The sequence below is a fragment of the Euleptes europaea genome, chromosome 18, assembly GCF_029931775.1.
Source record: "Euleptes europaea isolate rEulEur1 chromosome 18, rEulEur1.hap1, whole genome shotgun sequence".
Taxonomy (NCBI): Eukaryota; Metazoa; Chordata; class Lepidosauria; order Squamata; family Sphaerodactylidae; genus Euleptes; species Euleptes europaea.
In genome coordinates, this window is record NC_079329.1 from 16,950,266 (window position 1) to 16,973,193 (window position 22,928).

The following is a 22,928-nucleotide window of genomic DNA, read 5'->3' on the forward strand; positions in this document are numbered from 1 at the left end:
CAAACATACATAAGGGCCAAAATTAATACTAAGTGCAAATAATCTTCTACAATTGTATATAATGAATGTGTTACAGGAAAAAATCAACAACTTGTATACCACTGAAGAAGGCCACATGGCCGAAACGCCTATGGTCTTAGTTTTGGTCTAATTGTTTTGTTGTAATTATGTGTCGATTTGTGTTTTATATCCATATTCATAATAGAAACATAGAGGCTGTATACAAGTTGTTGACTTTTGTCTGTAATAAATTCATTATATACCACTGTAGAAGATTATTTGCACTTAGTATTAATTTTGGCTCGTATGTTTGTTCCGGACCTTGGGATACTTAAACCTTCAGTCTGACACCTGCATCATTTTACCTCATGACAGATAAGGCTGTCCCTTCAACAGATATATATTTTGGGCCTTGCCAGTCTGACCACACTGCCTGTTGCCCTTTACTAGCCTGACACCCCCTTCTTCTGTCTCCCCAACCCCGTCCCCACCCAGATCATTCGTGCTTCGACACCCTCATCCACTTTGAGGACATGCAAGAGATCATAAAGAACTTCGTGGTGATCCACGTGGACGCGCCGGGCATGGAGGAGGGTGCCCCGGCCTTTCCTCTGGGGTGAGCCTTCCAGCCCCCACTCCCGTCCCACCCTCATGGCTGGGTGTGATGGGGACACCGTCCAGCCGTCTAATGCAGCCCCCGCTTTCTGCTTCTTTGCTTAGGTATCAGTATCCTTCCCTGGACCAGCTCGCTGACATGATCCCCTGCATCTTGCAATATGTGAAGTGAGTCTGGATGGGATGATGTGGGTGGGGGGAGAGAGGAGGGGCAGTGTTGGGGTTTGATGGCAGAACATCATCTAGCAAGAGGAACTTTGGGTCTCCCATCAGCATCTCAAAAGCTCACTCTGGAAGGTCAAATCAGAATATGCACAATACATAAAACATCCTTGTCTGTGGGTCATAAGTCAAGATTCTCTGCCTCTCAGCATTACTGCCTGTCTTCTGTGCTGTCTCTTTGACCTCTGCCTTCTCCTTTATGGATATATAAATATATCTGCATTATATAAATAAATATTGGGGAGGGGCTGTGGCTCAGTGGTAGAGCATCTGCTTGGCATGCAGAAGGTCCCAGGTTCAGTCCCTGGCATCTCCAGTTAAAGGGAGTAGGCAAGTAGGTGATGTGAAAGACCCCTGCCTGAGACCCTGGAGAGCCGCTGCCGGTCTCAGTAGACGGTACTGACTTTGATGGACCAAGGGTCTGATACAGTATAAGGCAGCTTCTTGTGTTCATGCTGTATCCTGCCACCAAGTTTCAGAGGTTTACTGCCTCTGAATATGGCAGATAAGGGGACCTTCATGGACAAAAGCCATGCGGGAGGGGTATTGTCATTGGGAGTGGAACTGGGTGAAACTCAATGAAAAAGCTGGTTGGATCCACCCAAGGAATAAAACATTAAGAAGAAGAAGAGTTGGTTTTTATATGCCAACTTTCTCTACCACTTAAGGGAGAATCAAACCGGCTTACAATCTCCTTCCCTTCCCCTCCCCACAACAGACACCCTGTGAGGCAGGTGGGGCTGAGAGAGCTCTTAATAGAACTGGAACTAGCCCAAGGTCACCCAGCTGGCTTCGTGTGTAGGAGTGGGGAAACAACTCCAGTTCACCAGTATTTGACAATACTGGCTTTGATGGACCAAGGGTCTGATTCAGTTATCAGGCAGCTTCATGTGTTCAAATATGTATAAATTAAAATAAGACCCACTCCTGTTTCAGGTGACCATTTTAAAATCTCAGGGGGTTCTGGGAGCTCCTTCTTCTCTGTGTATTTTGTAACTTGACCTTTACTCTTTCCTTCCTGCAGCTTCACCAGCATTATTGGAATCGGAGTGGGGGCTGGCGCCTATGTACTGGCGCGTTACAGCGTAAGTCACTCTGGACAGAGGAGGGTGGGGAGCCATTTAGCACTGGCTGTGTGAGAGGGGGCATATTTTTAAAAAATGGTCATGCCAGATGGATGTGGTAAGATCACCTCTTGGGAATAAGGCCTTTGCCTGTGATGATGGCCGGCCATTGGGTTCATACCAGGCCACAGGATTTCAGGGCCCTGCCAAGGTGAGATCTGGATTATCTGCTGAACGGAGATGTGGCGGGAAGCTGTACCTGGCACATTGCAGTTAGAGCAGAGGACTGGGTTCCAATCCAGATGAGCCGTGAACTCGCTGGTGGAGTTAGGCAAGCCACTGCCTTTTCCGCCTTGGGTGAGGATGATCATCCTAAGCAATTTCAGAAGAAGTACTGCGGTAGTGTAGATGAAGATGTGTGAGCGTTTATTATTTACTTAATTTCTATCCTTCCTTTCTGGCTGAGAGACAGAGCTGTGAGCTAGAAAGTCCCCTGGTTCAAATCTCGCCTCTGCCAAAAAAAAGAAAAAAAGAAAGATTATTTAAGTTAATAATTAAAAACTAATGGCTCAGGCCAAAGATCCATCTTGTCCAGCATCTTGTTTCATCCATTGCCTCTGCAAAACCTGCAAACAAGCAGGGCCTGAAGGCAGCGGTTCTCTTCTCCCCCGCCCAGCCAATATACCCACAGTAGCTGGTATTCAGAGGTGTGCTGCCTTCTCTATCTAGTAGCTCTGTTGGCCATGAATTGGCCTTTTTGAAGCCACCTAAGGTGTGGGGGGGCGGGGCGATCCCCACCTCCTATAGCAGTAAATTCCCCCCAAAATTTAACTGTGTCATGTGAAAGAATACTTTCTTATGCCCCTTTTGAACCGATTGCCTTTGAATTTTATTGGGCAACCCCCAAGTGCTAATATTTCGGGTGTGAGGGGAGTCGCTCTCTGTATCATTCCCAGTTTCATGAACCCTCCTATAGAAATTGGTGTTGCTTTTTTGAAACTTGGAATCTCCAAACCTGTAGCTCTTTGAAGGCAAGATGCTTTGGCACTCTGATCATTCTAGTTATTCCCTTCCTGTGCCTTTCCTAGTGTTTATTTTCTTTTCCTTTTTGAGAAAGGGTGACCAGAACCCTACCTAGTATTCCAAATGCATTTGTTATAGAGTTATATGAAGACATTATGATACTGGCAGTTATATTTTCAATCCCTTTTCTAATGTGCTGCAATGTTGAGTTTGCTGTAGGGTTGCCAGGTTCCTCTTCGCCATCGGCGGGAGGTTTTTGGGGTGGGGCCTGAGGAGGGCAGGGTTTGGGGAGGGGAGGGACGTCAGTGCCATAGAGTCCAATTGCCAGAGCAGCCATTTCTCCAGGTGGACTGATCTCTATCGGCTGGAGATCAGTTGTAATAGCAAGAGATCTCCAGCTAGTACCTGGAGGTTGGCAACCCTAGTTTGCTGTCTCAGTGCTGTTACCCACTGAGTGGGCTGGGGTGTCCATTATGGCCCTAACCTCTGGCAAGTCACTCTCAATTCAGCCCCCATTCCTCCCTCCTCTCTATCTTATATAATATGACTTGGGTTGGGGTTTTTGATTTGCTTCGATATGCGTTTTGTCCCAATGTTCATCGCTTTATTTTCATTAGGCAGCCTTTTCACGCCACACTCTCTCAGCCTGGCTCCAAACTAATTCCCACCAAATCCTCCTTCTCACTGTGGACAACCTTCAATGTGTTCCTCAGGGCTCCCTGCGCCCAAAGAGAGCCATTTTGTGGAGATCAATGGACCACAGTGGAAGAGGGGAGGCAAGAAAGTTCTGTTTTGCTGGTGGGAAATTTATTCTGGATCCAACCCCCTGCCACCAATAGGTGATAATAATATTGGTCTACCTTTGAACAGTTTCTCAGAATTATTGAGATCTAGTGCTACACATGTGCTGGAATGAACTGTACCACAACAGCATGTGGGAGGCCACATGTTTTAATGTTCTCCTTCATTAAAGTAAAATGGAAATAGAAACCCAGCACCGCAGAAAAAGGTCTGGAATAGAACATTTTTTATGTTGATGTGCTGGTAGTCTCTTTTTAGGGAGATTTTTTTTTTAACATTCAAAAGTGCAATGCAATACTCTACCACTTTGTTCTGCTATATGAGTCGACCTGGCTTGAAACGCTGTACGTGAAACGCCTTGAACGTGCCAAAGAGCTGTTTCCATTCTAAAGGTTATGATTCTCCACAGCTTTCTCATCCTAACACCGTGGAGGGTTTGGTCCTGATCAACATTGACCCAAATGCCAAGGGCTGGATGGACTGGGCGGCTCACAAGGTGAGGAGGAACAGCGGGGAAGGGGAAGTTTCAGGGTAGCCTGCCTGTCCATTAAGCTTCCCCTGAACTTGTGAGAGAAGAAGATTGGCCGTGGCTCCCGTGTCTATCTAAACATAACGCCACTGTAAGATACAGTGCAATTGCTGTGCACGGCGATTGAAGGAAGGAGGAGGGAAGCTATTAAGGTGTCTTTACTCTTGCACGTTTCAATGTCTTACCTTCAGCTCTCCTGGAAGGCAGGTATCTCCGTACTCCCTTTCATCAATGATTGTGTGTGTAAAGTGCCGTCAAGTCGCAGCCGACTTATGGCGACCCCTTTTTGGGGTTGTCATGGCAAGAGACTAACAGAGGTGGTTTGCCAGTGCCTTCCTTTGCATAGCAACCCCGGTGTTCCTTGGTGGTCTCCCATCCAAATACTAACCAGGGCTGACCCTGCTTAGCTTATGAGATCTGACTAGCCTGAGCCATCCAGGTCAGGGCTTCATCAGTGATTATGCCCATGCAAAACAGAGAAAGTGGAAATAGAACATGTTCAGCTGCAGTGTCCCTTCTACAATGACATAAGATCGCAGTATATTCTCCCCATAATTGTCATCCTTTCCTGGGAGATCGGAAGAAGCTCAAGTTTCCCTTCTCTTAGCAGACTCCTCTCGGGAGATAACCACTCAAGTAGCCAAATTTTGCCTCCAGTCTAGTGGGATTCGTAAACGGCTGATTGAAAACCTTTCCCCATAGAAAATCTTTCCTCATCTTCTTCAAATCATCCCTCACAGAACCATCAACTTTCATTATTTTAACCTAACTTTGATTTTTATTCAGAGCTGATATTGCATCGAAATAAAATTTGATTTGGATTTGGCTATTAAAAGCAAGGTAGAAACATCTATGTAATAAATGCCTTGAAAACAGTGTTGGTCTTCCTTCTCATTCTGGTTTTTCTCTACAGCTGACCGGCCTCACATCTTCCATCTCAGAGATGATTATGGGACATCTCTTCAGTACAGTAAGTGTGCACAGGAATAGAGAACTGGGCGGAAGTCTGAATGTGGAGAGGGAAGGAAGGGAAAAGGTGGTGCATTGCTACTTGGGGTAAAATAAAGCTTTTGTAAGCCTCTGCCCTGAGGAGTTTGCAATCTGTTTCCCGACATGTAGTTTTTAACTGGAGGTGGGAAGGCAAGAGCATCGGGCAAGGATTTGAGTCAGAGCTGGTATATGTGCTTTGGCTTAATTTCTGAGGGGATGATTCACGCAAGAACAGGTTCAAACTCACTGGCGCAGATGGTTTTTTGGTCTGAGAAGCGGGATAAAAATGTAAGGGGAAAAACAGCGCACGAGGGCAGGCCCATTAGCATATAGCGCACGTATGTGCCTGATTCCGGCTCACAAAAGGGCTTGGAGGTTTGCCACATTCTCCTGCGCAGGCTCCCCAGAAATGAGGTCGAACTGTTTGTTTCGACGGGGATGGAATTGCCAAGCACATCGTGCCCACGAGGGGGTCCGTCTCCCATCTGAACGGGGTCCAGAAACCACTGCCTGGCAGCCACCTCATCTTATCTCACGACAGAGCCACCTGGCATGAAAAAGCTTCTTTTGCATTCCTTGACGATCTTTGCTGGAGTGAAGGGATGAGGCACTTGGGGGGTTGCTGCAGCAGCGCCCAGTCAACTGCCAAGTTTAGAGAGTGAGTCATGCACATTTCTCAACTCCCCACCACCACCACACCGTGTTAGCAAGCGGGGATGTTCGAGTCATGACTGGAGAGCGCCAGGTGAGTGGAGGAAGAGACCCGTCGCAGTGTCCGCTTCGGTTACCTCAGTCTGCAGTTCAGCTCCGGAGCCCGGCCCGTTTTGCGAAGTTGAAACAAATGAACGCGGATGACTTTCTCTAAACAAGGCGCGGTTGGATTTGAGGTCCCACCTGTGTGTCTCGAAAAAAAGAGGGGAAAAAACATCCATTTGGATGTCACATTTGAGTTGTTTGGTGCGTTTTCGATCTTTGCAAAATTTAAATTACAATTGGATTGTTAAATGACCAGGGGGAAAACCCACATCTTTTAACACCAGCTTAATCTGCAGAGATCAGCAGGCAAAGTTTTACATGGCCGGGAAAGAAGGATTATCACCTGCTAAAATCTGGAGAGCCAGCGTGGCGGAGTGGTTAAGAGCGGAGGACTCTGATTTGGAGAACCAGGTTCGATTCCCCACTCCTCCACATGAAGCCTGCTGGGTGACCTTGGGCCAGTCACAGTTCTCTCCTAACTTTCTGAGCCCACGTGGAGGCGGGTCATGGCCAACCACCTCCGCATGTCTCTTTCCTTGAAAACCCTGTGGGGTCGCCATAAGTCAACTGTGACTTGATGGTAAAATCACACAGACAAACCCTGCACATGGTGTTAAAGGCAAAAGAGTAGAAGCTCACTGAAAAGCTGGTGTCTATAGAAAGCTAGACAGTATATAGGTGTGGGGAGTAATGCCCCCTCTCTTTGTTCTTCCCCAGGAGGAACTTTCCAAGAACACTGAGATGGTGCAACAACAGCGGGAAATCCTGAGTCATGCAACCAACCTGCCTAATATTCAGCTCTACTGGAGCAGCTACAACAGGTATAGGGGTTGGGGAGCATGGGGAGGCCGGGAGGCCCAAAAGAGTGGCAAACTAGGGTTAGCATTAGCAGGAGGGAGAGAGAAAGAGGAACAGAATACCCGTGAGATATCCTTTTCTTCCGATGAAGTGTTTCCCAAACTTCTGCTAAATGAGGCATTTTGGTTGGCGGGGTGGGGGTGGAGGGTGAGGGGAGTCGAGTTCCTCATCCATTCTTGGCGTGGCGGACTCTGATCTGGAGAACAGGGTTTGATTCCCCACTCCTCCACATGAGCGGCGAACGCTCATCTGGTGAGCCGGGTTGGTTTCCCCCACTCCTCCACATGAAGCCAGCTGGGTGACCTTGAGCTAGTCATGACACTTAGAGCTCTCTCAGCCCCACCTGCCTTCACAGGGTGTCTGTTGTAGGGAGGGGAAGGGCAGGGGGTTGTAAGCCGGTTTGAGTCTACCTTTAGTGGTAGAGAAAGTCGGCATATAAAAACCAACTCTTCTTCTTCTTCTTTCCCCCAAACTTCTGGTTTGGTTAGTGGGGGGAGGTGAGGGGGGTCAAATTCATCATCCACTCTTGCAGTGAAGGAACTTTCCACCCAGGAAGAAGGATAGCTCTATGTTTTTACTTGAGGCTGGATTCACACATTACAAAGTTCATACGGCGGACATATGCGAGTCATAGGGACTCTGGGTCAAGTGTGCCCTAGCTGAGAACTTAATTCCCAGGCACACAAAGGTCCGTTTTGGAAAGGGAGCCTGGTCCACAATGAGAAGGGGCTCTTCACCCTTCCAACCTAAACCAGCCCCAGGGAGCCACTCTTTTCTCTGGCGGGGAAACTTAGATGAGGCTCCCCATGCCTGTTTCTACCCCTTCTGTGCGGAAGACCCAGTTCAGATCTCCTCTCTGCCTATGGAGTTTGCTGGGTGAGTTGGGGCCAGATACTCCCTCTCAGAGCCAGCATGGTGTAGTGGTTAGGACTGGCGGACTCTAATCTGGAGAAGCGGGTTTGATTCCCCACTCCTCCACATGAGCAGCGGACTCTAATCTGGTGGACAAGATTGGTTTCCCCACTCCTCCATATGAAGCCTGCTGGGTGACCTTGGGCTAGTCACAGTTCTCTCCGAACTCTCTCAGCCCCACCTACCTCACAAGGTGTCTGTTGTGGGGAGAGGAAGGGAAGGTGATTGTAAGCCGGCCTGAGACTCCTTAAAGGTAGAGGGGGGGAAGGGTATAAAAACCAACTCTTCTTTACTTCTTCAGCTTAAGCTACCTTACAGGGTTGCTGGTGTGAGGATAATGTGGAAGAGAGGAGAGCACTGTTGTAAACTGCTTTGGGCCCTCACCGAGGAGGACAAAAAAATGGGATGATGATAATGATAAATGGGAAGGAGAAGTCAGGCCCATTCAGACCGACCAAACTTCTCCCTGCCACACCCTCTTTAAGATGCAGAGAGTACCCTTCAAGCTTCGGGGTTGGCAACTTGAGAACGAGGTTAGTGTAAGAAGGAAGAGACAAAAGGGGCAAGAGCTGGCTTTGATGCTCGGAGAAGGCAGGAGCCGAGAGAGGGAAGTAGGAAGGGGGTTGCTAAAAGAGAGCTGATCGTATGCAAAATGCTTACTTACCGTTCCCCTCTCCCTCCCCTTACAGCCGCAGAGATCTGAGCTTGGAGCGTGGAGGAGACATCTCCTTCAAGTGAGTCTTGACTTCCCCTCCTTCATCCACTCTTGAGAAGGCCTTTGGCCTATGGTGGCCACCTTTTATTTTTCCCAAGGTTCGTGTGCCTTTGAACAGTTACATGAGGTGGATGTTCAACAGGGACCGTTTCTCCTGCCTCGCTGTCTTTCCTGATAGAGAGAGCCCCCCCCCCCCCTTTGTAGATGTGTATTCTAGGCACACAGGAGCTTCGCCAGACAAACTGTGTCCTCTGGATGACTTTTCGAGTGGGCATCGCAAGCTGTCCCATCACTTGCTTTCATCCAGACAAGATGCTGAAAGAGCAATAAAAGGGTTGGGCTTTTATCGTGTCCTTCCAAAAAGGAGACGCTTTAATCCACGTGAACTGTTGAGTGGGCATCAGTGACGTGGGGAAGAAAGAAAGGACGTTGTATTTATTTTTTCACTTTCTGATCGTTCTTGCCCTAGTGCTAATAAAAAGGGGCATGAGTAGGGTTGCCAACTGACTAGGAAAATTGATCTGGCTTGCCTTCCTGTGCCTTTAACACCAGCTTGATTTGCAGGTGGTGCCGGTGCGTGTACACTGCTGCTGTTAAATGCACAAGAGTATGGGCTAGTTGGAAAGTGGACACCGTTATATGTCAATGTTTGGCATTTGCATCGAAATAATTATATCAGTAAATCAGAGAAAAAACAGAGGAAGAGGGTGTTTTTTTTAAATGCACCATCGTCTCCCACCGACTTCTGCTTTTTTAGCTCCTCATTTCTAATTAATCCTGTTCTAGATTAATTAGCCCGCAAGCCTGCTCCATTTAAAAAAAAATCCATCCCCCAAATGGATACTTGCTTGTATGGTTAATTAATTCAAAAGAAGAGGTGTGACCTTGTGAACAGCCCCAGAGGTAGTCAGATGTCATCCCCCCAGCCCAGAAAGAGACTAAATATAGAGTTTAGATTATGTCTGAATTTAAGCAGCCTTCCACTGCTGTTTGTTTTTGGACTGGTCCCTGCTCACAGTGCCGGCATTATCGGGTTGGGCATCCTCAGACAGTTGCCTGGGCCCCGGCATAGGGTTGCCAACCTCCAGGCACTAGCTGGAGATCTCCCGCTATTAGAGCTGATCTCCAGCCAATAGAGATCAGTTCACCTGGAGAAAATTGGCAATTGTACTCTATGGCATTGAAGTCCCTCCCCTCCCCAAATCCTGCCCTCCTCAGGCTCCACCCCAAAAATCTCCAGGCATTTCCCAGCCTGGAGCTAGCAACCTTTTAGGGGGGAGTGTGTGGAGGATAGAAAAGTCAGCTAGAAGGTGACTTGCCAAGGGTTCCCAAAAACCTGTAGCCAACCCTGCCTGTTTGTTCAATTGGTTACTCTTTGATACTCTTCACGACTTTCCTGCCAATGGATACTTCCTTCTTCTAGGAACCATGACTATACTTCGGTCAAATAATTTTCCATTAAAAAAAAAAGTCCTACATTTTTACAAAAGGAGCTATGCCTCCTTTTACACATGTACTCGTGATAATTTTGCTGGTGTGTGAAGGAGAGTGTGCAGAGGGACTGCTACTTCTCTCAGTAGCTTTTGGACAGAGGCCTGGCCCTTCCGACAAGTCCAGGAGGAGACAGTGCCAACTCAACTTAAATTGCTGTCTAACCAAATTGCTGCCTAAATTGCTCTTTCCCCACCCCCAGTACCTTGTAGCCTGTGGGGTGGGTGAACTGTACTCTGTCTTCAAAGGTTTTCCCAGTCTCTCTTACCCCTTCTCCATTGAGAAGAAGATGGTGGCTAGGTTTGACTAGGTTGATACTTGCACACAGCTTATATGGGAGACATATACAGCCCAGTATAATAACTTAAAACAATCTTACCAGATGTTGGTGTAACTGGTAATATATACAACCTATTACCTGCCTGGTCTGTTTTATATTGCCTGTATATGTAAACATATTTGTAATATGCATGTTTTATATGGGTTTCAAATAGACCACTGAGGAAGGCCATATAGGCCGAAATGCGTTTGGCATGTGGCGACAGATATCAACCTTAGGAAATGCCATTGTGCGGTTTTAATGTTTTTTAAATAATTTTAATCTTGTCAGAGCTCTTCTAATAAATTATATATTTCCATTATTTATATATATATTTTCATCCCGCCCAACCTTGGGTACCCAACTAGCTAAGACGCACCCGATCCAGACCATGTTGCTAGGGCTGTCAACAGGCCTGTAGAAAAATGTCCTGATTCTTTCCAACAGGCTTAATAGGGTGTTATTTGCCAGGTGATGTTATTGACCTCCATACCACGACAAGCTTCAATTGGCCATTTACACATCAACGGGCAGGCCCTTTTTCTCTTGGCCAACTGGCAACCCTGCTTGTTGTCCAGAGGTTCAGGCGTATTCTTCCCTTGTGGGCTTTTCAGAGTAGGTTTGTGCCTCTTGGAATCTGCTGCTCCAAGTAACTGCCTGGACTGACTATTAAGTAGGGCTTTCCCTGGCAGGGTTAGGATGTTGGGAATAGGCTACTATTGCTAAGCAACCCTCGAAAGAGCTACTCGGCCTCAGTGAAATAGCTGGCCCCAAACTGGTGCAGCCAACGAGAAAAGCCCCCTTAGGACAAGCGCCCCTGAGTAGACCAGGCCTTATCTTTTCCAGTCTCTTTCACGGAGGGGCTAATTCTAGCCAACCGGATGGCTTCTCTCCGCCATCCACTGGGCACGCAAAAGTCATCCTGAGTCGTTTGGTGTTTGCAAGGAGGGAGGAGATATGATGGCCAGAGAGCCTGGCTACGCATTATTGCTTGGAAAAAAAATAGTCCCATCACATGAGCAGTGCCATGGCGGGGAGGCAGAGGGGCAGGGACCGAAGCCAGCCATGCATCGGAGACAGAGCTGCCATTTCAGCATTCCTTGTTTATCTCTTTCCTCTTGGAGGCTAATTTTCCTGAGCAGTGAGGAAGGAGAGGGAAACTGAGCTGCTGAGAAGAGCAAGATTAACCCAGGGTTGCCAAAAGGCAGCTAGCAGCTCCTTTTTATCTCAGGGAATTGGGTCCTGACAGCTTTTCTTTTTGCTTACTCGTGCCCCGTTTCCCTCTTTTATTAGTCTCTATCCCACGTGGTTTGGTAGGACCCTGTGGTACCCAGCTAGAATTTTTCTAAAAAATATTTTATTAGCATTGTAGACATTACAATAAACCTGACACTTAACACACATACACATACCCATTCACATACAAATATAGCTTCTTCCAGAAAGTCTGTTAACAATTCAAGGTATCACAACAGTTATTTTATACATTAACTTATATGCATAAACTATTCTGTTTTAACTATTTTACATATAAGCCTAATTTTTAAAAAAATTCCAGTCTTCTAATTAATCCAAGTTTAAGCTTCTAAATTCTTACATTATAAATCATTTCTGTTATTCCTGATTCACTCTAATTTATCCTAATTCTACCATATATTCTAAACTCTCAAGTTAGTGTAGTCAAAGTAGCACTTCCATTTAATTCAGAATTCATCTATCATTTTCCCTTTCATCATACTCTTTTATTAGTCTCTATCCCATGTGGTTTGGTTAGACCCTGTGGTACCCAGATAGATTTTTGGTGTGTGTGTGTGGTCAAAAATGACTCACATCTGCCTTTTTGACCATCAGAAAAAAATTGGCTGGATCCCTGCTCTTCTGGCTCTATTGATTCATTAGCTCATGCCCTTTTGGAATGCCGCTTTTATGAGGAACTCTGATCACGTTATCTCTCTCCCCTTTTAACATATAAATCTAATGCCTCTGTGTCTGTCATAATGCCTTTTTTATTAAGTGGCAGGGATCCCAAGGCTACATTGTCAGTGGCAAGATTGATCTCAGTCCTGATATCCCTCAAACATTAGATTTACACTGTCCAGACGTTCAGACACCTGATGACAGCAGCCCCATATCTGATGACACAGGAGGTGAACAAATTTAGAAGGGCTTTAACATTATCCAGATGTGGAGCTTTGCCATCTGCCGTCCTAGAAGGCAGATATAAAAAAATTCCTCTTTCCGAGAGAGTCTGCCCGTGCAATGGTGAAGAAATTGAGACCCGTGAACACGTCTTCTTATACTGCCCTCTCCATCATGAGTCTAGATCTAAGACTATTCAAGAAACTCTAAGAAATAATACAGGGCTCTCTGACAAAATCTGTATCCAACGACTACTGGAAGATAGTAACACACAAACTTCGAGATGTGTGGTCGAATTCTGTGCTGCTATCTATAAGGCCTGAAAGGATATAACGTACAAATAGGTACAATTTGAATAGATAAACGTTTTAGAAGCTAGTTTGCTTACCTTTTTAGATATGGGATTTTATTGATATATTTTATTTTGCGGACTTTTCGATTGTCTGATATTGTTATATTACAATTTATGTAGCTCTTGATTAGATGTTCTACTTTTGGTCAAATGACCGTAAAATAAAGATTGATTGAATTATGCTGCTCAAGATCAATGGATCAAGGAGCTTCTAAAGCGGGGGTGTCAAACATAAGGCCCGTGGGCCGGATCCAGCCCCTTGAGCGCTCTTATCTGGCCCGCGAGCCAGCCGAGGCAGCCACCCCAATCCCCATTCTCGATCTGGGCCCGGCCCGACCAAGTGGCATTTATGTCATGTCCGGCCCTCGTAACAATTGAGTTTGACACCCCTGTTCTAAGGGGGAAAGGAAAGGATCCAACCTAGTGTGTGATTTCCATCTCTTGTCACATGATGATAATAGTGTGTCCTTCAAGTTCTACCCTTTCATACCCCAACCCTGTTTATTTGGAAGCGAGTTCCGGGTAAGCAACTTAAAACCCTTTTTTTTCCTTTCCTCTTTCTGTCCATGTTGCCAGGTGTCCTGTGATGCTGGTGGTGGGAGACCAGGCCCCTCATGAAGATGCCGTGGTGAGTGATGGCACCTGTCTCTTTTTTTGAAAGCCCCACAGCTGTGAGAGGAGCCCTGTGGCACAGAGTGGTCAGCTGCAGTACTGCAGTCAAAAGCTTCACACGACCTGAGTTCGATCCCAACGGAAGGTGGTTTCAGGTAGCCGGCTCGAGGTTGACTCAGCCTTCCATCCTTCCGAGGTCGGTCAAATGAGGACCCAGCTTGCTGGGGGTAAAGGGAAGATGACTGGGGAAGGCACTGGCAAACCACCCCGTAAACAAAGTCTGCCTTGGAAATGTCAGGATGTGACATCACCCCATGGGTCAGGAATGACCCAGTGCTTGCACAGGGGACCTTTACCTTTATGAATAATAGAATCATAGAGTTGGAAGGGACTACCTGGGTCATCTAGTCCAACCCCCTGCACAATACTAGTAAACGTCGGGATGTGACGTCACCCTATGGGACAGGAATGACCCGGTGCTTGCACAGGGGACCTTTACCTTTTTTACAGCTGTGAGAGGGCGATAGAAAGAGAATGCAGCTTCTAGGTCTCTTGATGTCCTCTCTCCCAGTTTATAATGAAAGCAGACCTTCTCCCTCGTATCTGGTTCTTTGCCTTTTGTCCGTGGTGTGGTGAAGAGCGGCAGACTCTAATCTGGAGAACTGGGTTTGATTCCCCACTCCTCTGCATGAGCGGCGGACTCTAATCTGATGGACCGGGTTGGTTTCCCCATTCCTACACATGAAGCCTTCTGGTTGACCTTGGGCCAGTCACAGTTCTCTCCGAACTCTCTCAGCCCCACCAACCTCAGAAGGTGTCTGTTGTGGGGAAGGGAAGGGAAGGCAATTGTAAACAGTTTTGATTCTCCTTAAAAACGCTAGAGAAAGTTGGCATAAAAAACCCAACTCGTCGTCGTCTTCTTCTTCACACTCTTTGTGCTTTAACAGGTGGAGTGTAATTCCAAGCTGGATCCGACCCAGACCTCTTTCCTCAAGGTAAGAAAAAACCTGCAAATTTCACCCAGTACAAAATTTCCACTTGCAGTAGAGCGCTTGCACAAATGGAAGCACAAGAAAAAGACGGCAGTGGCCACTTCCACTAAATCAGAAGGATTGCAACATCTTGCGCAGTATAAGGAGGAAAGCGCTAGGTGCACCATAGGATCTTAACACGAGCAGAATGGCGCTAAATGCAGTTACGTTTCCGCTTGCGCATTGCTGGATCCAAGCTCATGTCCCTCCAATCAACCACCACCCCGCCCTGCATCTCTGCGAGCGTTTCTTTGATGCCATAACCTATCTTGGGTGTTCCCTAAAGCTTGGCTAAACCCTCTGAATTGCTACCATAAGCTTTCATAAGCTTTCAAATCTTTGGGGTGGGGTTCCTGTGCAAGTGATTTTCCTTGGAAGGGAGAACTCTGTTTTGTTGACGTAGCAATTTGTGTGGACGCGTGTGCGCGCGGGCAAGGGGATGGAGCCATTTTCCTCCGCCAGATTTTTAGCACCCTTGTTGGAGCTCCCATCTTTCCCCTGCTGCCCTTGAGCTTTTGAAGACAGGTACCATTCCCTGCAGAGCGCCGCCTGAGGCAGCCGCCTAGAACTAAGAGCAGAACTCCCTCAACCGCCTCGCCTGACCTTCTTCCTTCAAGTTCTACCCATTCAAGTTTCTCTTTTCTGTCTTTTCAGATGGCAGATTCGGGAGGACAACCACAGCTGACCCAGGTGAGAAGAACAGAATCAAGTTGGGGAGCAGAATGACGGTTCTGAGCAGGGTTAGGTTGAGTATGCGCGGTGTGCTTTGTCAACCCCCTGTGGTAGTGATGTCGTGGTTAAGAGCGGTGATTTGGAGCAGTGGACTCTGATCTGGAGAACCGGGTTTGATTCCCCACTCCTCCACATGAGCAGCGGATGCTAATTTGGTGAACTGGAGTTGTTTCCCCACTCCCACACACGAAGCCAGCTGGGTGACCTCGGGCAGGTTACAGTTCTATTAAGAGCTCTCTCAGCCCCACCTACCTCGCAGGGTGTCTGTTGTGGGGAAGGGAAAGGAAGGAGATTGTAAGCCGGTTTGATTCTCCCTTAATTGGTAGAGAAAGTTGGCATATAAAAACCAACTCTTCTTCTTAATGCTTCATTCCTTGGGTGGATCCACCAGCTTTTTCATTGAGTTTCACCCAGTTCCACTCCCAATGACAATACCCCTCCCGCATGGCTTTTGTACATGAAGGTCCCCTTATCTGCCATATTCAGAGGCAGTAAACCTCTGAAACTTGGTGGCAGGACACAGCATGAACACATGAAGCTGCCTTATACTGTATCAGACCTTTGGTCCATCGAAGTCAGTACCGTCTACTCAGACCAGCAGCGGCTCTCCAGGGTCTCAGGCTGGGGTCTTTCACATCACCTACTTGCCTAGTCCCTTTAACTGGAGTTGCTGGGAATTGAACCTGGGACCTTCTGCATGCCAAGCAGATGCTCTACCACTAAGCCACGGCCTGCATGCCCTGTTGTTGGCCATCTAGAGTACCTGGTTGGTCTCTGGGTGAGACTAAATAGACCACTGGTCTGATCCACCAGGGCACTTTATATCTGAACCATAGGAATTTTTGGTAGAGAAAGGGGACCCCTCCTACCTTTTTCATCAGGGGAAAAGCTGGTTGGATCCGACCCCTTCTTTCCTCCCTACAGCAGACTTCAGAAGCTCAATGTAGCCCCTCCCTTCCTTTAGTCGCTGAAGGAAGTATAAAATAGCTTACATCTCAAAGCCTAATTAAATGTGATGGCTTATTTTGTGTGCGTGTGTAAAGATATTTTGGGAGGTGGTGATTTGGAGCTGAGGAAGCGCAAAGAAAGGGTTTGGTTCACCCTTTCCGCTCTGGCTGTTTTTCCCATGCAGATGCGTCTCCCCGCCACCACAATCCTGAATATTCTTGTGAATACAGCACACATGTAGAATTGTTTTTTTCCTAGCCTAGAAACTTATCGTGCACACATCAACCCATCTTCAGGGGTGTAAATCCAACACGACCAAGTAGAGCTCTCCAACCCCAATATCGCTCCTCCTGAGTAGGGCTGCAAGAGTCCTAGAGATCTCCTGGAATGACAACTGATTTCCAGATGACAGATCAGTTCCCATGGATAAAATAGCTGCTTTACAGGGTGGAATCCATGGCATTATACCCTGTCCTCCCCAGGCTCCATCCCAACATCTCCAGGAATTTCCTAACCCAAAGGTGGCAACCCTACGAGTCCTGTGGCAATCAGCATACTTCATTAGAATTCCTATTCAAGCAAATAAACCCCAATATTATCTGGGTTTATCCTTTATAGCATATCAGAGTAGAAGGTCACACTATGGTACGTTGCCACTTGCAGACGGTTGCCCATTTTCTGTACTTTTATTGCGTGCAATTTAATCTGTAAGATGACGAGAAGATAAGCCTTGGCTATATCTCCGTGATGGTCTTACATATTCTTGGCCGCATAAAGCAAACATCCCAGGCGCAGCATATGTTCCAGAAGATGAATCACTGCTTGGTAACAAGGACAACTATTCCTTCATAAAACCCGTGCTTAGATGACTGATTGAGACATGTTGCCGTTTGGTCGTACGTGGCGAACTAGGTCTTCTATGACATCCCATTCACAAGGAATTAGTATGTTTATTTTTGATGCGTTGATTTTGTCAATCAAAGCATCATAAAACCCGTACTTAGTCCCTCACAATACCACATGTTAGAGAGCTGGTGTAGGGTGGTGGCTAAAAGAATGAGCCCTGATCCAAAAGAGGTGTGTGTGCCGTCAAGTCAGAAGCTGGCTTATGGCGACCCCATAGGCCGGGCTTTCAAGTTCGGAGGTGGTTTGCTTCCACTTGAGCTGAGAAAGTTCTGAGAGAACTGTGACTGGCCCAAGGTCACCCAGCAGGCTTCATATGGAGGGAGGGGGAATCGAACCCAGGTCTCCAGAATAGAGTATATCGCTTTTAACCAGTATACCACACTGGCTTTCTATCCAAAAGATGTTGGGTTCGAATTTTGCCTCTGCTGCAAATTCATTAGGTGGCCTTGCTCAGCCTTCCCTCTACAATGTGGCGATCATACTTGCCTACTGTACAGTGCTGTTGCAAAGATTTCTGCAAAGTTGTTTGTGGAACACTTGTGGAATAATTCAAAAGTGTGGTAGCAATGTTGTTAATGCATGTCTTAATTAGCCATTGCTAATTCAAATTCCCACCAATTAACTCACATCTATTGATTCAAGCCCTTAAAACGTGTCGCCCTACTATGATTTTAATTTTTTTCTGCTACTGGAATTTTTCTGCTATTTTCTAACCAATATGGGTAAATTGGTAGTAGATACCTTGAAAGCCACCACTGAAAGGAAGGAAATGTTTAAAACTAATACTTGGTTGCTCTGAATTGTTTTTCACCTAAATTGCATTGGTGAATCTGCAAGACAACTTTGCACAAATTAAGGATCCAACCCTTCCTGATATCCCAAGCGTTTTAAAAAAAAGAAAAACAAAGAGAACTTTATCTTGGGAAAAAAGGAATCAAGCACCCGAGTATTGTAGAGCAGTTTTCTGGCACGTGCATAGCTTTCATGTCGGCTCTGTTCTTTTTCTCTTCCATCCTGCAGCCCGGGAAACTGACGGAGGCCTTCAAGTACTTTGTGCAAGGCATGGGATACAGTGAGTATTGGGTCCTTAGACCCTGTTCCCGTATGCATTACTGTAAATGTTGAGCGCCGTACTTCATTTAATCCCCAACAAGGTTTCATGGAATAGTAGTCCCTTCACAATTCAAAGGCACAGCTCCTGGAACTATTGGCCCTTATCAGTGATGATGGCTCTTTCACACACTAATGCAATAATGCACTTTCAGTCCACTGTCAATGCTCTTTGTGACCCTTTCTTACTAAGGCCATTTATGCTTTGTAATTAGCAGCGCGTTTCAGGCTGAAGTGCCCCACATATTTTGTTTTAGTTTTTCACGCTGAACTGTCATTTAGGAAGTGACTGCGAAGCCGGCGCATGCCTGCTTCATATTTCTTAAGAGCCCCTTTCACGTGAACTTTTGTGTTTGCTCCGCGGCCCCCCGCCTCGAAGAATCCCCTCAAGGAAGCATGCAAAATCACAGCCATGCGTTAGCTATGCAACCGGCAATTGCTAATGGCTATGCGAACAAAGGAAGAAGGAGCAGGCGAGTGGAGGGGGGTGGAATTTCTCCTTTTGCATCGGGACCGTGAATAGGCATTTTAAAGGTTGCATTTTTTTAAAAAGAGCTTTGAGCGAGCATCAAAATTGACCCTGCATAAATGGCCTGTGTGAAACAGGAAAATTCGCTTGCAAATGGATGCTCAAGTGGATTGAAAGTGCATTATTCGGCTTGTGTGGAAGCGTTGGCGGGACTGGGTGATCGCCAGGGCCAAGCCTGACGAAGAGTCCTACAGAGCCGGCGCTGCCAGAAGCTGTCGTTTTGATGCGGAGTCCTGCCAGGTCTGAGACACTGGTCACTGTTAGAGTTCAGTGCTCACATGCATGAAGGCCCGGGTTCTTTAGCGTCTCCATTTAAAAGGACCAGGCAGTAAGATATAGAAAGGAGCTCTTCCTGAGACCATGGACAGCCACTGCCAGTCAGAGTAGGCAATACTGACTGCGTACACTGAGTTCTGTGCCTCAGCTGTAGCCACACAACTGTTAAGGGGCACAACGGTTAAGGGCCCCCCAAAACCATTCTGGCCCCGTCCCCGAACAACGACCAGTGGTGCATTTTCGTCCCCAGAGAACTATCTTTTTGTCACGGGCTGAGGCGTTCTTTCCTGTTTTTCCTCAGTCCCTCACGTACTGGACAAGAAACTGAGTCTGGGGTCAGGTACCTTCTGTGGCATTTCCCCCCACCCCATCCCATGCCCTGGCACGCTGCCCCCAACACGTCTACTCACCACCACCTCCTCTCCGTGACTCCCTCACTCCCGTATGCTCCAGTAACACACACATACACACACACACACACAACCCCCGTTGAGACACCAAATGGTTTGCAGTGATGGTGAGCAAGCAGAAACCGTGTAATTTGGCTTTTGTGTTGTGCATCTGAGTCAAGAAGGCTGGTGATGTGCCTTTTGCTTTGGAATAACAGCATCTCAGAGGCCAGGCCTGGCCTGCGCCAACCTGTTCTCCCTTCTGCACCATGGAAACCTGCGGTTTGCTTTCCAACATCAGATTGCTCACATTATTAACATGTTATGCAAAAGTCTTCTCATTACATCCAGTCTTGATCGATTTGCACCGTTTCTTGCATCCAGTATTTGAGACTTTTCCAAATTTGTGGGGGGGTGGAGGAACATGTCCTATGTCTTTCGTTGGAAGGGGTTAGAAAGAGAGACGAGGGCGTAAAGTTAGGGTTGCCAACTGCCAGGTAGTAGCAGGAGCCCTGCTAATTCAACTGATCTCCAGCCAATCGAGATCAGATCACCTGGAGAAAAATGGCCTCTTTGGCATTGAAGTCCCTCCCCTCCCCAAACCCCGCCCTCCTCAGGCTCCGCCCCAAAAATCTCCCGCTGGTGGCAAAGAGGGACCTGGCAACCCTACGTAAAGTACTATGGGGTAGGTTGTATGACTGCAGGCTGTGATGACCACGTTAAAACAGGTATCCATGCAAGATGCAAATCTGCAATACCTGTAAGCTTTTAAACATAACATTACCTTCGTGTAGGCTAAAAAAGTCTCCTCTAAAGGCTTGTATGGAGATGTCACATTCCTTCTTCCCATTGTCAGATCTCAGTTTCTCTCACTTGCTCAGAGATTTTCGGTGGGCAGCCAGCAGTGGGAAAAGTCAGGGCCCTCAACCTCATAAAAATTAAAGTAGGGAATGGCAGTCTTGAACAACTCCCTTTTTAAGGTTGCCAATCTCCAGTAGTAGCTAGAGATCTCCTGCTATTACAACTGATCTCCAGCTGATAGAGATTAGTTCACCTGGAGAAAACGGCCGCCTTTGGCAATTGGCCTCTATGGCAATTGAAGTCCCTCCCTTCCCCAAACTCCTCCCTCCTCAGGCTCCGCTCTAAAAATCTCCTGGTATTTCCCAGCCTGGAGCTGGCAACCCTATCCTTTTTAGTTCCAGGTCCCTATTTGGCACCCAAATGTTAGAACATAAGAAAAGCCCTGCTGGATCAGACCAAGGCCCACCAAGTCCAGCAGTCTGTTCACACAGTGGCCAGCCAGGTGCCTCTAGGAAGCCCCCAAACAAGATGACTGCAGCAGCACCATCCTGCCTGTGTTCCACCGCACCTAATATAACTGGCGTGTTCCTCTGATCCTGGAGAGAATAGGTATGCATCATGACTAGTATCCATTTTGACTAGTAGCCACGGATAGCCCTCTCCTCCATGAACATGTCCACTCCCCTCTTAAAGCCTTCCAAGTTGGCAGCCATCACCACATCCTGGGGCAGGGAGTTCCACATCGTCCTCACTCCCACTTTGTCTTATATGTATGTAGCAGTGGAGGTTGAGGGCATCACTGACCTAGGAAATGCTGTCACTTGCCCGTGGGATTGGAACGCGGGTCCCTCGTACGCAAGACCCTCGTCTGAGCCCGCCCGTTTTCTTTTTCTCTCCCCGCAGTGGCCTCGTCCTGCATGACGCGCCTGTCCCGCTCACGCACCGCCTCTCTGTCCAGTGCCGCCTCGGGGGACGGGAACCGGTCCCGCTCGCGCACCCTGTCCCAGAGCAGCGAGGCAGGGGCGCCCCAGCCGCCGGCCCCCACCATGGAGGTGTCCTGCTGAGCGCCGGGCCAGGGGATGAGACTGCCTCCCGCCTCTGAACAGGACTTCTTCTGCTATACCTACAATGCACTCCGGCCACTGGGCCACGTGACGATCTCCCCTAACGGTACTAAACATCCAGGGAGGCCCAGATGGATTGCAATGTACTCTCTCTCTCTTTTTTTTTTTTAAAGCAAACCTTAACTCCCCCCCTTACCCTTTCTTCTCAGCCAACACATACACACCTCTCTCTTCAGCCCTGCCTTCCCCCAAACCCTACTCTCTTCTCTCCCGTAACCTCAAACTAGTTCCAGCCCCCGTCCCTGGTTTCCTTAGTGACCCTGAACACCTAAGGAGATACGGATGGAATACTATCAGCTTTCTAAATGATTTAACTCTGAGCACTTAACTCTTATTCTTTCTTTGTTCTCCATCTCTTTGCACATAGTTCCCTTAATGAGGGAGGTCTGGATTCTTTGATATATTTTTTTCTCCCCCTTCTTCTTCTTCTGTCTAAACCGTAACTAGCCGTCATCCCTCCGCCTGAGTTCTGAGCGATAAACGTTCTTGGGGTCGTCAGGATGGGGATGTCGTAAGGATGGGGATCCGTTTGCCTCGCTCACTTTCTCCCTCCCCCTCCAGAGTGTAGAGAGGCACGACTCGCATTTCCACTAGAGAAAGGCTCGAGCCCCGATAAGGACTGGTATGGCTGCTGTTGGGCCAGAATAGCGTTCCCAAAACTGGAGGGGCTCTGGAGACATTCTTCCATCCCCGCCTGGCCTGGTTGGTTCTGATTCCTTTATGGGGCTTAAGACAATTTCATTCCCTGCTCTCTGGCTTCGGAAGAGCCAACGATCCTCCCCTCTTTCCCCCTCTTTTATAGCCCTTACCACCTCATGCACACAAACGTGCTTTTTGTTTTATATCCCTAAATCCCAGCCCTCTTCCCCGCACAAAGGCTGCATTTCTTACCTGTTCTCTTTCCTGCCCTCCCTTCCCCTCCCCTTAAAAGTAATCCTTTGTAGATGGTAGCCGCTTTGTGGTGTGCATGTACGGTTTCCGCTAAGACAGCGAGCGATTTTTTTGGTGGTTAGGGGCTTTTTGGGTGGCTGGGTGAAGCTGAATCGGGGGGAGGAGATTTCTCTGGGGGAGGGTGGGATCGTTCCTCAGAGGACGTTTCGGGGGGGGGGAATGCCGGGGTGGGAGACGTTTGAGCCAGGCTGAGCCGGCGCGACGGTGCCGGGTGCAGATGGCGACGGGCTACAGTAGTTTTGGCTTCGTGTAAGGAGATGGGTGGAAGAAACTGCGATCAGCTGTGAATTTCTTGTCAAAAACGTGCTGACTGTAGTGGGTTCCGGCTGCTAGCTTTGAGCAGGGCTCTTGTGGTGCCGTGGAGGGTGAACGTTGGGTCAGCTTATTACGTAAAGGGATTCCACCAACCAGTTCTTTGACATTATCAGCTGTATTTTAAAAAGCAAAAAAAAAAAAAAAAAACCACACGCACACCTTTAAATGTATAGATAGCAATTTTTTTTTTGCCACGTTGCTCTCTCAAAATAAGGGGGGGGGAATTCTTTGGATCAGCTGCAGTGAGAGCAATCAGTATGTAAACGTTTGAGAGACACAGAGCGCTTCGTCGAACTGCAGAGGAAAAGAGTTCTGTGTAACCCAAAAGCTGGAATGCTCCCACCCTAGAAGGCGATGGATGGTCCAATTAGATGGTCCAATTAGAAAGTCATCTTACCTATTCCTTAAACCTGAATAG

General features: G+C 47.6%; 1 protein-coding gene across 3 annotated transcripts in view; it reads left to right on the top strand.

Moving 5' to 3' along the window:
* Nucleotides 1–21,348, top strand: part of NDRG2 (NDRG family member 2) — a 35,743-nt gene extending 14,395 nt beyond the window's left edge. For 2 of the 3 annotated variants that reach the window (XM_056863933.1, XM_056863934.1), the window contains 12 exons: nt 496–616; nt 721–783; nt 1,862–1,922; nt 4,135–4,221; nt 5,168–5,224; nt 6,718–6,821; nt 8,460–8,504; nt 13,363–13,414; nt 14,346–14,393; nt 15,084–15,119; nt 18,036–18,087; nt 21,024–21,348. In XM_056863933.1, the coding sequence (XP_056719911.1) occupies nt 496–616; nt 721–783; nt 1,862–1,922; nt 4,135–4,221; nt 5,168–5,224; nt 6,718–6,821; nt 8,460–8,504; nt 13,363–13,414; nt 14,346–14,393; nt 15,084–15,119; nt 18,036–18,087; nt 21,024–21,184 (887 nt within the window). In that variant the 3' untranslated portion in view covers nt 21,185–21,348. Of the gene's footprint in view, nt 1–495; nt 617–720; nt 784–1,861; nt 1,923–4,134; nt 4,222–5,167; nt 5,225–6,717; nt 6,822–8,459; nt 8,505–13,362; nt 13,415–14,345; nt 14,394–15,083; nt 15,120–18,035; nt 18,088–19,231; nt 19,266–21,023 lie in introns of all 3 variants that reach the window. The other variant, XM_056863935.1, reaches the window with a different exon arrangement.
* The last annotated feature ends 1,580 nt before the right edge of the window (nt 21,349–22,928 follow it).